This window comes from Pinus tabuliformis, chromosome 2_1 (genome assembly GCF_031772625.1).
Source record: "Pinus tabuliformis cultivar Carrire ecotype Pingquan chromosome 2_1, CPIR1, whole genome shotgun sequence".
NCBI lineage: Eukaryota > Viridiplantae > Streptophyta > Pinopsida > Pinales > Pinaceae > Pinus > Pinus tabuliformis.
The window spans coordinates 916,962,747-916,979,514 of NC_142299.1; the positions used below are offsets into that span (position 1 = coordinate 916,962,747).

Below are 16,768 nucleotides of genomic sequence, written 5' to 3' on the forward strand. Positions count from 1 at the left end.
CCTCACTTGAATTGTGTATAAATACACAACTCAAGCTTTCATTTGTATCATCTCATCTTCTTATCTTCTTGATCTGAAACACCAAGTGCTTTAAGCCTAAGGGTACTTGATTTTGGTGTGTATCTCTTGTTATTGACATTTTTCTCTTGTGTGCACTTGTGCATTTCTGTTTTCAGCATGTGTGCTTGGGTTTTGCACTCTTTCTCTAGCACAGTAGAGTCTCTCTTTCTAGAAAACTTGTGAGGAGGCTATCTCAAAATTTGGTGGAGATTTGGTTCCATCAACTCCTCTGTTAAGCCTTAAAAATCCCAACACTTTATTAGTGCCTAAATTAGTCGGCTACCCCAAAGACCTGAAAATAAGAACTCCCTTCCAGATTTTGGAAAGATCCAAACCCACTCTACCCAACACACTTTTGCTAAACTCAACAGAAATCCCATCCCCACCTGGAGACTAACCATCCAAGGATTTTCTTGCATTTATTACAGTTCACCCGAAGCAGGCTATATCGTTTTGCTTGCATTACTAAATTTCAACTTGCCTTACTTTTGCATAGAAGGCCTCTAGGAAAAACTTAAATTCTGATCAGTAGCAGCACCTTTTATAGTTTTTTGAGAGCTGTTCCAAAAGATTTTCCGGCATGGAATGAATTCTGAGCTGATTTCAACTTGTCGCAATTCCATAGAACAAAGTCAAGAGTTTTTACCTCTATCAGTGACATCTAAAACCATGAGATTACTTGCAGCCACCTGGCATTTTATTTCATGTGTCCTTCATGCTGCTTGAGAGTAATCACATAACTTTAACTAGAATTTTCAGCCCTTGCATAGGTATCAAATATTTTCCACTCGTCATGAATGCTATATATAACGAACTGATTTTAAGATGTTTGGAGTGCTTTATCTTATCCTTCTTATGAAAGATCGATTGCTTGCTTCTTGATAGGCTGGTAGTTAAATGCACAATGTCCCGCTGAAGCCATACAAAGCATGAAATGACACCACAAGGCTTCTCTAACTTCAGACTCTAATTCTTTCTCTGTTTGACAGCACTATCCTTCAACTAATCGGTCAAGCTTTGCATTGAGAAGGTAAATGTATATTATACTGTTCCAATCACAAAACTTAGGCATGAATTGCAGAAAATAACACAGTAATTTAAGATAGCTAAGATACAATTAAACAATTCAAGCACAAAAGCATTCAAGAGATGGAAAATACATCCCCAAACATACAATCAGACGAGGTATTTTTGTTCTGAATTGTCTTTTTGAATGGACTAATTGAGAGATGTCTGTAGAGTATGTAGACAGATGAATTGAGAATCTCATTTTCTTTTCCAATTCCCAAAAAACTGGTATCATTGGTTGGTCAGGGCCAAATTTGAAAAAAGATGACTTTATATGCTTCCTATCCCACATGATCTTAACCCAATGACCTCCCTCCAATTTGTTTGTTTGCAGTCTGTATGGCTTGCTGGGTAGCAAGAAGATGCCCCCAGGATTCATTGTACAAGGATATAATCAATAGTTTCCATTCAGAAGAGGACACAAAATTAAAGGAACAAGGGCTCTGCGGTCATAGTGAAAATACTACTGGTGTTGAAAACATTACAACTAAAACTCAAAGGAAATCTCTAAATAACTCGATAGCAAGAGAAAAATACTAACTATAGAACCACCACAAAATCAATGTGTTACAACTTATGGATTGCTGTGACAATCGGTGTGAATAATCCACATACATTTCCCACATAGCCTTGTAGCTTTTTATTGTTAACTTCAACCAGAGGTTCATATTACCATTAAAAGTTACACCTGCCCACTCTCAGTAAGCTGGCCATCAATGTTTGGATCATTACCTAAGCCTAATACATGCCGTCCATGATCAAGTTTCTCAAAGAATCCATAGAATGTAAGCAAATATGGAGGCAATGTACCTAGCTCTCAATAAGCTAATCATCGATGTTTGGATTATAACCTATGCCTAATTCATGCCATCGACACAATCCAATTGCTCGATGAGGCCACAGAATGTAAGAAAACTCAGAAACAATTTGCATGACCTAGATTTGAGAGTTGTCCTTATAATATGTCATCCCTGTAAAAATCTAACATTAATTATAAGAGACTCTTAATTGGAAATCTTATTTTCTTTTTTCAATTCCAAAGAACCTGGTATTACTGGTTGACCCGGACGAACTTTGAAAGCAAAGCTCTAATTAATTAGATAGCAAGTGCAAAATAATAAATTAAGAACCAAAGCAAAATCAATATGTTATGCATTGCTGCAGCAATGGGTGTGAGTAATTCACGTACATTTCCCATATAGCCTTGTACCTTTTCATTGCTAGCTTCAACCAGGGCTTCATATTACCATTAAAATGTACAACTGCCCCACTCTCAATAAGCTGTTCATCAATGTTTCGATCATAACCTAAGCCTAATACATGCCATCGACGATCCAGTGGTTCAGTGAGGCCATAGAATGAAAGCAATCCTGGAGGCAATGTACCTAGCTTCCAGAGTGTTCGATCCACATTTTGCTCCTGCCAGTAATGATATCGGCTAGTTACATTGGCATTCTTCCATGCTACAAGATCAAACACATTCATCCCAAAGGCCCATCCACAAGCTTCAGGATCGAAGTGAGAATGGATCTTAGGGTGAGAGAAGTTGAGATATTTATGGTATCGGTGGAATGTCTCAAGACAAGTTTCAACAGCCCCATTCACATTTCCGTGCAAGTCTATTGAGAAAAGTGGTGTCAAGTCTTTTTGAACAACCACATCATCATCCAGAAACACCACTTTGTCCAGTGCAGGATATATTTCAGGAATGTAGAACCTTAAATGGTTTAACATTGAGAGGTATTTTGGGTTATGGAATTTCAGTGCACTGCTTGTATCTTGTGATCCTTTGAAGTAGTAGCCTTGTGTTTCAGCATCTTGCAGTTGCTTCAAAACAGGAACATATGATGCATTCAACCAAGTAAAGTCATCCACACACTGCACTTCTATAGCTGCCCCTTTATAGTCATTCATTGCAAACCAAGCCTGCATAGCCCTATAATTGACATCGTCCGTGACAATATGGAACACAAACTGCTTTGTATGATCAGCATTGCATATGGTAGAGTTCACTACCACAGATGTTGCAAGAATATTATCAGAGAACAAGCAAAAATGGTATAAATTATTATCAGTGAATCTTGGAGAATTTTTCTGATCATTTATGAGCCTTTGGATGTTAGAATCCTTGGAATATTCCCTGGTCAACTTTACTCCTAAACAGTAAAGACTCTTTGGAACTGATTCTGCAGCGAGTTGTCCAAAAGTTGTGCTCTGTACTGTAGCTGCACTTCCACGTTCCTCCAATGCTTGTATATGAGCCTTCAGTTTCATGATCATTATTGCACTGTCATAATGGAGCTCTTTGGCCTGATATATCAGTGATGACATCCCTCGAATAATAGGCTCTGCTTCCTCTTTTGTGACTGGATGTCCTCTACTAGCTGCTTTGGAAAGCAATAGTAGACAACTTCTGATCTGGGAACTTAACTCCCATGCAAGTTGTAAATTGTTATTTTCCTTTGCAATTACAACATATGCTTTAGCTAAAGTGATCTGATCTCCCAACTGTCTTGTCAAAGAATCTTCACTAACCATTTCTGCTGTCAAAATATTGCTTTCTGTCTTCCCTTGTGTTGTCAATACATCCATCTGCAGAAAATTTTGTGAGGTCATATTAAAATTTGATTAGAAAATAATTAAAAATGCAAGCATCCATCCAGTGACAATTGAGCAGTTTATTTTGAGAAGGTATCTACCTATCCCTCACTGCTCCATTTTTCTCCTCTGGTATACAAAGAAAATGGTTTGAGACACAATTCTGTTTATAGCATTTGGACTTTCTGACCCTTTCATTCTAAATATTGTAATCAGAACTCAATCATAAATTTTACAAAATCCTCACAGTAATGGCTGCATTTAATATTTTCAGGAGTTCTTTTTCATATTTAGTGGAGTGAACATCAAAAACATAATGCTCGTGTATTAAGTTTTGACTCGTCACGAGTTTTCATTCTTGCATCAAACATTAAATCACCCATTACATGTCTGAAGGAGACTCTATAATGGGATTTTCCAAGAGTGTTAAAATATACAACCTCATTTGAGGATAGAAGGCCTTTGAAATGACACAAGTCTTGGCATTTTTAGCCAGTGCTTCACTCTCAGCCTTGTTTTCCTGTCTCTGAAGCAGCCATTGGCCAGTTCATATTGAGATGACATATCTTTGGCTGTTTGGAGGTCCCCTTTAGAATGTTCTTGGCCCCAAAACTTCCTTCCAGTCTCAAATTTCTAAGATACTGTCTATTGCTTCTTTTCTCAAAACTCTCATCCAATATTGCTCTTTTCCTAAGAAAATTAGAAATGTTGCTTAGAATTTCTTGTTCAATAATAAAGTGCACCTAAGGGGACTGAGACAAATGGTGTTGTGGGTCACAGTAGCCGAGTTTGTTACTTGTAGCTAATTGCATGATCAACTAGGAAATGTCTTCAGTTTTCTCAGCAGATAATGTTTATTATATGCCAAGGATTTCTATAAAGTGTCAAAAAAGAGGTATCACAATATTGTTCATCCAAAGGGCCAATTATATTAGTTGGTATTGTTCACAATACTGCTACACTTCAGCAAATAGAAACTCCTCTGGCTTTGGCTTATAAATGCATTACCTGCAAGAATATTACCTTGAGAAGGGTCATCTCAAAGAGGTCAAGCATTGTTTTTTGTCACTGTTGTGACGATTCTTGTGGAGACATTGATTTGTTCACTACTGGGATTGCCATATCTAGCAAAATATCTGATGGATTAGAATAAACTTCAGTTTCGTGTTTGAGCTATGTAATGCAGACTCATTGCACTGTGCAGATATTGGTTACATATATTCCAGCCAATGTGAATGTTTGCAAAATCTGCAATATTCCATATCTGTTTCTATCATAGAATTATGGACAATTGTAGTTCCTATTTAATCCAAGATATTTATTCTCTAGCATGGAATTCATATTTTCTAACTCAAAGGGAAAATGTACATTATTTCCTATTGAATTTCTTTTCTTTCTGTTTTCATGTACTAAGATTCATAGAAACAATAAAGAGCAATGTAAGTTTTTAGCTATCATATGTTTTTCCTTCAAATGAAAATATTTAACAAGTTGACAACTATGTTATTAGCATGACTTATAAAACGCCAGTGGTAGTAAATACAATACCAACATGACTGACATTGAAAAGTATTCATTGTTGGCACCCTACTAAAGTGGGAATTTTCCTCAATTTCTGATAATTATGTTCATTTTAGCTTTTCAAATGTTAGATTTTCCTATTTCGCTCTTCTCTAAACCCTCATTGGATATTGAGAAAAGTTGAAATCAAAACTAAATTTGAGCAAGCACAAAATATCTGATCAAAGTCAGCAATAAGAATCTTCGGAAACTAAAACAAATTAAAATTTGGGTAATGCTGAAAGCAGCCCTGATTGTCACAACTGCTTAATAAACATCACCATACATGCCAGAATCTGTTTTTTCAATACCACTATATGAGATGAGCATAGAAGAATAAAAAGTTGAATGTATTGATAACCCAAAATATATTAGCAGCGCCATCAACTTTGAGTGTGCCCCACTGTTATTACAGCCAAATTTAATGGCTCTATCTTCATGTTTACTTGTCTTGGGCAGTGTGGCCATCGTGCTTTTGGAATTAGTTATAGGGTAATGGCTACCCCACCACCTGACCTCACCATTTCGACAATTTCTCAAGAAGCCACTAAGCAAGGAGGAAATGCAGGCAACGATGGTGACACCAAAGGCTCCGCAGGAGTTCACCCCAAAGGTTCTCCATGAGGTAATCAAGTTCCAACCAATGAATTTCCCATTGATAGTAGCAGATTTTGAATATGTTATTGTCTTTGATAAGTTGAAACAGCAAACCCTGTTAGTGCATTTCATTCATGTATCCTGCCCTCTTCAGTGATTAAGCCCTAGTTTAAAGAGGCTTGGGAAACTCATGACTGGATTTGCACAGTCATGCACAGCCTGACCAAAGGCTTTTTTTAGATATCTTTCAAGGAAGAAATTCATTGTTGTGAAGTGGCATCTCGCTGTCCATGGACATGTTGGAGTACCCTAGTTGTAAAAGGCACAAAACATTCTTAGCAGTGAAAGCCACTCAATTATGTTGGTCAATTTGGGTCATTCCATATGCCATGAGCCTATGGAGTTCTTCAACCCACAACATTTGAATAGGGTTTCCTTCACGGTCATCTGGTCTAAAGGCCTTAAGGAATTTGTTTACATATGGAGGGGCCAGCAAAGTTGTTCACCGACCAGTCCAGTGCATCAATCTCCTAAGCACAAACCAAAGCCTAAACCAAAAAATAAAGGACGGTCCTCTAGTGACCAAGGCTGAAAGTGTTGAGGCTCAAGCCATCGGGAATGTTCAAGGTTAGGCCTCCACAACATCACCCCTAGTAGAGAATGAAGGTTGGGTGAAAGTTGTAAAGAAGGGAAAAGTTCCCAAAGTCCAAAATGCTGAGTCGATCTTGGCACCTATCTCCTAAGAAAATTGCTAGCCCAGTCATGAGCAAATAACCTATTAGGGCCTCCCAACCTACCTACTCTTGCAGGGGTGGGGTCATAGGACTTCATCTCCACCCCAATGCTCTAACTCTCGACCAGATCCTAATGTATCTCCACCCCAATGCTCTAACTCTTGATCAGATCCTAATGTGGAAGATTCTCACAAGAAACCAAAGAATGGGACCCCATATGATTGGTTCCTACCCCAGTTGTAGATTGTGACCTCTCCAAATGCTTTTGGCTCCCTTGAGAGTGTAAGAGATTTAGAGAGACAATGGAATTTCATGTTGAAAGTTTACAATGAAGATAATATCATGGAATGCTAGGGACCTTGTTGACCCCTATCACAAACCAATACTTTGAAGAGTACATGAGATCGTTCCTAATTTTGATATTTTGTAATTGAAAGATGCTAAAAATAAGATTAGATAAATTTATCAATGTCCAACAAATGAACACAAAAGTAGGTCAATTGGACTATTGAGTATGATAGTGTCAAATTTAAAATGTGAGAGAACCAAAGCAGCTTCTATATAAAGCAAGATTCAAAATGGAAAATACTGATCTAAGCAATGACCTGAAGATAGAACTAAGAAAACTGATAGCACTGGAAGAAAATGGATTCTAAACCCAAAATACAAAAAGTGCCAGTGTATCAAGATCCATTAGAACTAGCTCCCCTAACATCTGAGATCGAATGGAAGAAACTCCAAAAATTTGACTACATAAAGGATGAGCTAGAAGAAGATCAAAATTGTGCATAGCGCTGCTGCCTGGAAGAGGCAAAACAACACTAAGGCCTTGATGAAATCATCTAACTGCTAGTATCCGATCTAGAATGGTGATGTCATTGGGGTTATCCGGAAGTAAAGATGGCTCCTCAAGGCCCCACTGACCTGAAATTGGAAACACAGCAGCTATTAATCGGTCTCTTGGTACCCCTAGCAGATAGGAGCACAGTAAAAAAGGAAGTGATTGTCCTTGTGGAGACTAGCCTAGAGGGTGGCTAGAAAATTTGGGAATACAGTCTGAGTATCTCCCTCTTGTATAAAGCCAAGCAAATTTGGTCAGGATACCGATACCAGGAGAAACTAGAGAGGGCCTATGAGACCCAGTATAGACAATGAAACTTCCCTCTGATCTCATAATAAATGGTGCATCAAAATATAAGTGTTCCTCCATATCAGTCTCTCAAAGATGGATTGCAGGTATTTTAACCATTTTGCAATCAATTGCTTTTGCATAATGTTTTGGGCATTCTAATATGGATTAAGGGGTGATATCGATTATTCATTGATCTTGATTGTAAACTTGTTCTCTCACTTTACCAATGGGGTTAGTTTTTTACCCTAGTCTAGTGGGACCTCCTCTAAGGCCTTAGGGTTACAGGAGAGACACTACCTGGGAAACTTGGATTGACGTAGCGTGTCCATAACTTTTCAATACTTGAAACTTTTCAGCATTCCCTTTATTTCATGTCCATCCTCCAAGTTTGTTGTCATTGGTTCATTTGGATTGCCACCCTCATATCCTCATCTTTGAATCAGGGTCATAAACTTCTCCCTGGAGGTTGATGTAGCTAAAAGAAAGGTAAAAGCATAAGATGGCCACAGTGAAAGAAAAGGAAAACTCAAAATGCAAAAGATGGTCAAAACATTAATTAGTGTGTGGGAAAAAGCCTAGCATGAGCTCTACCCCCCTCATTAGCCATCACTCGATTCTTGAGCACTTGATGCTCCATCATATAATAAGGAACCCTTGCATGTCCCAAAACTAATGAGCGAGAAGTTGACTCATCATTAAGGGATGAATCAATCCTATATCATGAAAGGAAATCTTGGACACTTGAGTTATGCTCCCTATGAAAGCATTATCAAAAATAAGTAAAAGTGCACCAAAGAGATGGAAAAAGCAGGCCAAGGAAAAGGGTAACACATGCCTCCACAATTTCTCCCTCCATACATATATACACTCAAGATGATAGACCTCCATCAACTAGTCCCATGACAATGGCACCTTGTCGTGAAACATTTCCCCTTTGTTGCCACATTATCACAAACACCTATGAATTGAAGGGTTTACCTGGGACATGTCACCTCCCTTAGAGGCTTGAAGTACCTAATAGGGTTGACCATCTAGCCATCCCTAACAATGTAGGGAACACTTTTATGCAATTTAGTCTAGTTAGATATTTGAAGGTGATCCCAATTTGAAGTCTTATTCTGCCCTTAACAATTAATTATGGCCCACTATGATGCATCTATGTTCATTGCCTCTAATGACTAATAACCTTCACTTGAGTTTGAGATGGTTTAGCCAAATGGTCTTTCATAAAGCAGTAAAGGACTTGAGGGCACACTCCATGCCTCCACTACACATGATGGCTAGGTCGTACCACACTTCAGGAGAGTAGTGATGATCCTGCAAATGCAGGATTACCCCTCCAGAACAAAGCGTTGGGCACTTTGACGGAGCCTAGAGATGATTGACACCTCAAAGCACCCCAAAAAGTTGAAATGTTGAGCTCCTCTTGCTTGGTATTTTGAGGCATTTTGAGGCATGTCATAAAGGCTTCCCCTCAAGGATGGAGTTGATTACGATGATTGGACATGCATCTTGCCCATTTCATGCATTCATAACACTTATTTCCCAGAAAGGGCATGATTGCCATGCTAGAGGAGAGTTTTGACCAACACATGTGGGCTTTTGTGGCATGTTTTTGTTATTATGACCTATTGAAATTGGATTGTAACCCACTTTCTTGATGCATACTCAAAATTGAACTTGTCATAGGGATTTTAGGCTAATAATTGTGAGAAATAGACCTCATGTATATTGAGGACCACTCTTTTGTTATTTATCATCATCACATTTGGATTTTGTGTTAAGTTTTTAGCCTTCGAAGGTATTCTATATTGGCTTAGTGTCTTAGCATCTAGAAGATACTTGATCGCCTCTTTAGGTGTTTGCTTGGTGGAGTAAATGATTTTATGATTTTTTTCTCAAAGTTAACTTAGGAAAAGTACAATAATTAATTGAATTAATTATTGTGGACTATTAGGCCAAAGTTCTAAAGATAAATAATTAAATTATTTAAGACTTAGATATAATCTCAACCATCGATCTCAAGTGAGGCTTAGGATTTAATCCTAGCCATTAATCACTAAGAAGATTAGGGTTAGCGATTTTGGCTTAATGAAATTATAAATAAGTCTAAAGGAGAGGTGAAGACACATTTTGTTGAGGAAGTGCTTTTCTCAAGAGTGAGGCTCGATTTGACTAAGGAGAATAAGAAGGTATTGTTGAGAGCATTTCAAGAAGAAATTCGAGGAAGTTGAGTTGGAAAAAGGAGAGGCTAAGTACAACAATCAAGAGGTCAATTTTGGAGGAGGTCAAATTATCTAGAGAGGTTGAGTTGCACAGGTGTGCAAGTCGTACAACAAATTTGAGAAGGCCATGAGTAGGGTGAGGAGGTTGAGCAGCTCCAGAGGAAGCGAAGAATTTCTTGGGACTGATTTCTAGTTGACAAGTTGCATTTTAGGAGACCAATTTCCTTGGGGGTCGAGTTACAAGTTCTCATACAACCGAAAATCCCTGTGTATTTTCTTTGTGGATCTAACCCAAAATTTTCTAGAGTTTAATAAAGTGAAGGAAGATTGTTATTGTGTGAATTTTCTATTGTTATATCATATATGTCTAATTTCTCATGATATTTTCCAGTGCAATTTACTTTTCTAAGTTAATATACCAATGTGTTTGTTTTATTAATAATTTAAGAATTTAATTGAGATAAATATTTTTCGGGCTTTCAATAAAGTTGTTTCAGTAAAATAAATCAAATCTGGTATAAAAGAATTAACTTTTTCGCCTCTTCTCTAGAGCTCAACTTAGACTTTGTTAAACTCACTACTTGTTGAGATGTAATTTTTATGATGCTCTTGCTATTAGAGATTGGCTTATGTCTTGGAGATGTCTTTTTGGGATTGAAAGAAGGCTTTTTCATGGAATAATTGTAAGTTTATTGCAGATTTTTCATTGTTTTACATGTAATTAATTATTGCTAGGGTTTTTCTATGTTCCATGTCTAAATGCAAATTGTTTATGGAAAATCTTGGATAATTTTTGCATGTTGAATGTTTCTTCCTTGAAATCCATAGGAGACCTCCTAGTGAGCTTCCCCTATTTAATTTCTCCCCTCACGGATTTATATACTCCAAGCATTTGTCCATTATCTCTTGAAGTTTCCCTAAAGACTCCATCACCCAAGTAGGATTAGGCATTGGTAACCTTTGTGTTGATCAAAAACTTTGAAAACCTTAATATTTTTCCTTTCTTCTATTTTCTAAGCCTTTTAAAGCAACACACTAGGGCATTTAGGTAGGGCCGAATCCATTTAAGACTTTTGTGGATGGACATGGATGTAATAAAACCTGATTTTTTCCTTGATGGTCCCTTTAACTCAAAGTCTAGCCTTTTGCATGGTGAAACTTCCCCTAGGAGGGCTAACATCATCCCTCTCTAAGTATTTTTGTGCCCTAGAAACCCTAACCTAACTAGGGCTTCAACTTGAGGCTTAATTTGAGCATTTACTTTATTCCTTTGTTGATCCTACTTTAGTAAACCCTTTCTTTGACTCATATATGCTTAGGAACTCCTTTATTGCTACATATCAATAAACCCTAGGCCATATGTGCCTTTGCTAGTCTAGGTGTATGATATGTTATCCTTTATTAGAGTCTTAAGCCATTGTCGATCATTGAGTATCTCAACCTAGTGTATGCTTTTATCACCTTAAGACTTATAACATAGAGTATCCTCTTAGGTGATCACTAAGAAACCTCCCTTGTTGTGCAATTCCACTAAAGAGCAGGAGGGAGATTGCTAAGGTGACAGTGGCAATCTACCTCACTATTGCAATAGGGTTTGGACTTTTCCTTCTGAATCCTCTCACAAGGCTACTAGTTTTTGAGGCAACAAGTCCAAAACAATAAATTGAGCTAGTTGTTAAACACCTCTCTGTAGAAAAAGTAGCCACCAATTGTGAAAGCACCCATGTTGCCAAATGTTGTAGTTGTGTGGTAGCACCACCATGCATGTTCCACCATGATTTATATCGAGATCCTCATCACTAGTATCACCCTTCATTCTTCTCCACTTTTCTAGCCTTTGCTTCCACCTCTATTCTCTAGGGACATCAATCAACAATGCCCAATTTTGATCAAACTACATAATACAAGCCTTAAAATATGGTAGAAAAAGCTTAACTTGCTCAAGCAATGATTTTGGTTTGAGTGAAAGGTACAATTTTGCTAAGGCCATGACAAAGGAGTTCAACAATCAACACCACCAACACTGGGGTACATATATGGCTTGGTGCTTCTGATTAAATTTCAATCACATACCCTCATACGTGATAGAATCTAATGAAATGTTGCAACTCCATTCATCTTGAAATCCTAAAAACGGTTAAGTCTGTTGACATTTGAGTGGGATCTAAAATTCTACTTTCTCCATATGAAATCCAATGAGATCACAACCACTCTCAAGCATCCTGAGTCAATTAACGCTAATGTTAAAAATTTAAATAAAAGTGACATTTCTTAAAGTAAAATAAAATTCTCCTTTATCTTTCATTTTCATCCTTCTACTTTAAGAATTTAACATTACCATTAAGAAGCATCTAGGAAGCGTATAGGGAGCATTCAAGGAGCACCTGGGAAAGCCCAAGAAGCATGACAAGAGCATAGATCGGCACATGGGAGAATGGTTTGACACATGGTGGATCTGAATTTGCAAGAATCATGCAAATTGAGCCCAAAGCACAGTTCCATTTTTTGGAAGTGCAAATCTGGGGATGCTTCAACCATGATTTCGCATAGTGTGTGGTTCCAAGGTTCATTATGCAAGGGGACAATTCCTACAACACTGGTCTGACTGCTTTCAATAATGGCCTTGTGAAACTTTAGTAAACAATGGCCCCTAACCTCTTAACTATATAGAACTATGGGTTCAATAATGGTGTCCATAATAAACATCTTGGACAATATGTCCTTGAAGTGGTGCCAAAAACACGCTCTCAAACAAAGCTAAGGACTTGTAGCCTTTGTTGACCTAGGGTTGAAGAGCATATCTAAAACTAAAAGAAAGTCTTGAAAACTATACCCCCAAGTACATATATGCTCAAGGATCTCAATATCTACCCCTCTGTTGTCGTTGCTACAACACCCTCCAAAAATTGCACTATATTCGAATTTTGGAGCCTACTATCACTGTCATATCTAATGTGTCGCCTTGATCATCAAATGCCCTCTCATGTTATTCTATGTGTTTCAGGTGTTATTGAGTGGTCTCAAATGTTGTTGCATTGATTAGAACATCTTTAGGTGCATTTCATGGTCATATCATCTTTGTTGTTGTAAAATGACACTTTTGGGTCGCAACCGCACACATTTGACTCGTGGTACTTGGGGAACGTGTAAAAAGTGGTGTTTTAATCCTTTACTAAGTTTTCTCGATGAATTAGTGTGTGTCGTGCTTGGTTCTATGTCTAAACTCACCCTATTCACCTTTTGCCTTATCACCCAGACTTAGACAAATTTTGGTTGCAAAGAGAGCCCATTAAGGCCAAAGGCACACAAGCACACGCCGAAGCCTTGATGGGAGATCCTTCATTGTTCAGAAGTGCAGAGCACAAAAGCACTCCTTAATCCATCTTTCCCTTCCTTGTTCCGAACTGCACCCTTCAAAAACCAAGCCTTCCTTTGAGTGCACTCCTTCGACCCGAAGGAATGTGCCCTCCTTAAGCGCACTCCTTTAACCTGAAGGAATGTGCCCTCCTTGAGTGCACTTGTTAAGTTATCATATGTTCTATGCTTAGAGCAGTTTACTTTTCTTTATTATTATTATCCATAGATTAGCAATCACATGTACATAAAGTAAAGTGCAAATAGAACATTAAACGATCGACAGAAAACAAGCCAAGACAAGAGACACAAGATGTGGCGGCTAGCCAGGGACAAACCCCAATATGGGGAAACCCTTTGATCAAATCTTCTTTTATCTTTAATAATTCAGCAGAGATAAATAGTACAAAAATCTGATTTACATCAGCAGCAGCAAACCCTAGATCAGCCCTAAACTAGGGCAGTCAATATCTTGCAAACCAACCGTCGGATTGCCTTGATTCCTTCACCAAAAAATGCAGCCTTCCAAGGAGAGTCAAGTTCACCTACCGCGCAATCCAGAGAGAGAGAATGATGGTCAACGTCAGTCAAACTTCCGATCTGCAATTGTAGCCCTAAATTCTGCGTCCTTCCTTTCACACGTGTGAGAGAAGAGTCCTTTCTGCGCAGGAGAGAGAAGAGACTCTTTTCTGCGCAGGAGAGAGAGAGATGTGATGAGAGTGAAGTGTGAAAATGAGGAAAATACTCCTTGTATTTATATGCAAAACGTTGGGGTTGAATAGATGCAACTGTTGGGCTTCTGAGCCTACATAAGTTGCTGGCCGACTTGACAATTAATCCATAATATAAATAAATTCATATCTCCATAAATACTTATCGGAATCGGATTATCTTTAGATTAATCCTACACCTCTCGACGAGAGGAATCCAAGAAAAATATAATCAGCCATGAATAAGGTGACCCGTATGAAGTTAGGCCCTAGTTGCCAATTTTAACAGCACTCCTTCGACCCGAAGGAATGCGTCCTCCTTGAGCGCACCCTAAAGACCTTAAGCTCCACCCTTCATCTTCCACAATGCGCAATGCGCCCTCTTGACCCTTTGAGCACATGAGCGCACTTCAAAGGCACGAAGCTTCATCCTTCAGCCTTCGCACTTGCGCCATGCACCCTCTTTGGTCTCTTGAGCGTATGAGTGCTCTCCGAAGGCACGAAGCCTCACCTTTCAACCTTCGGACTTACGCCATGCGCCGTCATTGGTTTCCATTGAGTGCACTCCTTTGACCTAAAGGAATGTGCCCTACTTGAGAGCACTCCTTCGACCCAAAGGAATGCGCCCTCCTTGAGAGAACTCTTTCGACCCAAAGGGATGTCCCCTCCGAAGGCACAAAGCCTCAGCCTTCACGAGTGCGCCTTGTGCCCTCTTTCTCTCCCTTAAGCGCACAGCGCACTTGGGAAGCCCAAAGCCTTCCCCTTAATCCTTCAGACATGCGTCATGCACCTTGCCTTGATTGTCTCCCTCTCTTGAGCGTACGTTGAAGCCACGACGACTTTCCCCTTCAACCTTTCAAAGTGCGCCCATGCGCCCAAAAGCCCCTTTTGTCCCTCTCAAGCACATTGAAAAGGCATGAACAAAAAATATGCATAAAATGTGGTAGAATAGGAGATTTTCAAGACGATGGTTGTTTTCCATGAGTGAATGCAGATGCAGGTATACCAGAAACAGCATGGCAAGCACGCACAAAGAAGATCGGACAAAGAGAACTAACAAAGGAAGCATGGAAAGAACAAAGAACGCACTTTAATCTTGATGATCAAAGCACCCCGAAGACTCCATTTGATCAAAGACCCTTTGGAGGGTAGAGACATCAACAATCGAAGTTGCTTGAAGAATGAAGATACAAGTGGCAGCCATGTCACCACTGGAAAAAGTCCATGTCATTAGTCACTATTAGTCCTAGTCATCAAAGATAGTGACATGTCACGTTCTCATCACACGATGATGTGGAAGTCATGATGTATTGTTGTAATCATTGTAAAGACAAATAAGTGGAAGACCAAGAGTCATGTATGAACTAAAGAGTCATGGAAGTCCAAAGGACATGTAATACCAAAAGTCATATGTAATTCCAAAAGTCATTTGGAATTCCAAAGGTTGTAGAAGTCCAAAGGTCACTAGAAGTTGGAAAGTCAAGAGTCATGAGGATGTGAAAGGTCATTCCTCAAGTTATAAATAGATCCTCATTCCTCATGTAAAGGACTTTTAACCTTGGCTTCTCCCATAAGGCATTAGAGAGACAAAGTTGGTACTTTTGGGGAGCAAGTAGTGGCTCTAATGCTCCATTATTGGAGCTAGTGGTGTTCATTGCATTTATGTATCTTGAGACTTTTGGTTAATATTGAAGTCTTTTTAGGCCAGCACATTTTCACGCATGGATTATGAATGTTTCTAAGACTATTCTTTGAATGTTTATGGTTCATGTTTGTTTTCATTAAGTACTGGATTAGTTGAACTATTTCGGTTACTTCAATGCTCCTTGTTGGAAATGTGTTGTTATGCTTATAATGATTGTCGCATCCTTGTGAACTATTTCGCTTGATGTTAGACGAACCTTTCTCTCTCACGTGTGTCTCCATTAGGGTAGTACTATTACTTCTCTCTTGAGAGGCTCACTTCATTTCCCTCCCGCAGTAGAACCTAGATACATCGGCAATCAAACATACACAAGGCATACTAGCTTGCTCATTCAAAAGGACAAACTATTTGGCTTAATGTTAGATGATCCTTTCTCTCTCACGTGCATCTCCATTAGGGTAGTACTATTACTTCTCTCTTGAGAGGCTCAATTCATTTCCCTCCCGCAGTAGAACCTAGATACATCGGCAATTGAACATACACAAGGCATACTAGCTTGCTCATTCAAAAGGACAGTTGTGCTTCTCTCTTGTGCTGAGAACTAAAGCCAAGGTATATCTTTAAGTAAACGACAGTTGGGTCGTATTCCAGATGGGACTCCTACACCAAATGGTGTAAGGCTTAGTTGGGACCTTATATCGGGGAAATCCCTTATATGTTAGCGGTATCCAGCATCGTCAACACCCTCTAAAGAAGAAATGAACTAAGAGTAGGAGCTATAGGGGATAGACCATGTCCTCTACTGGTGGCAAAGGTAGCCCGGGCAGTTGGTGTCACCTCCTCCTCCCCCTCCACTACATCCTACACTAACCAATCATCAGCGGACTCCATGAGAGGCCTCTCGGCCTCAACCCTCCATGCAGCAGTGGTGTCAATCCCATCCAATGAGATGGCCTCCATATTAGGTGTCCTCTCAAGTTGCCTCACCCACAATCGAAGATTGTAGTAGACGTAGACCATGTCATTAAGTCGCTAGGATTCCAACCTGTATAAAGATCATGAAATAATAATTATAAAAAAATATT

The 16,768-nt window shown here is 39.0% G+C and overlaps 1 protein-coding gene across 1 annotated transcript in view; it reads right to left on the reverse strand.

Annotated features, from left to right (window-relative positions):
• Window positions 1-2,198: 2,198 nt before the first annotated feature.
• Window positions 2,199-16,768, reverse strand: part of LOC149203636 (hexosyltransferase GAUT11-like) — a 54,732-nt gene continuing 40,162 nt past the window's right edge. The window contains exon 2 of the mRNA XM_089403514.1: window positions 2,199-3,720. Coding sequence (XP_089259640.1) covers window positions 2,269-3,720 — 1,452 coding nt within the window. The 3' untranslated portion in view covers window positions 2,199-2,268. The remainder of the gene's footprint in view (window positions 3,721-16,768) is intronic.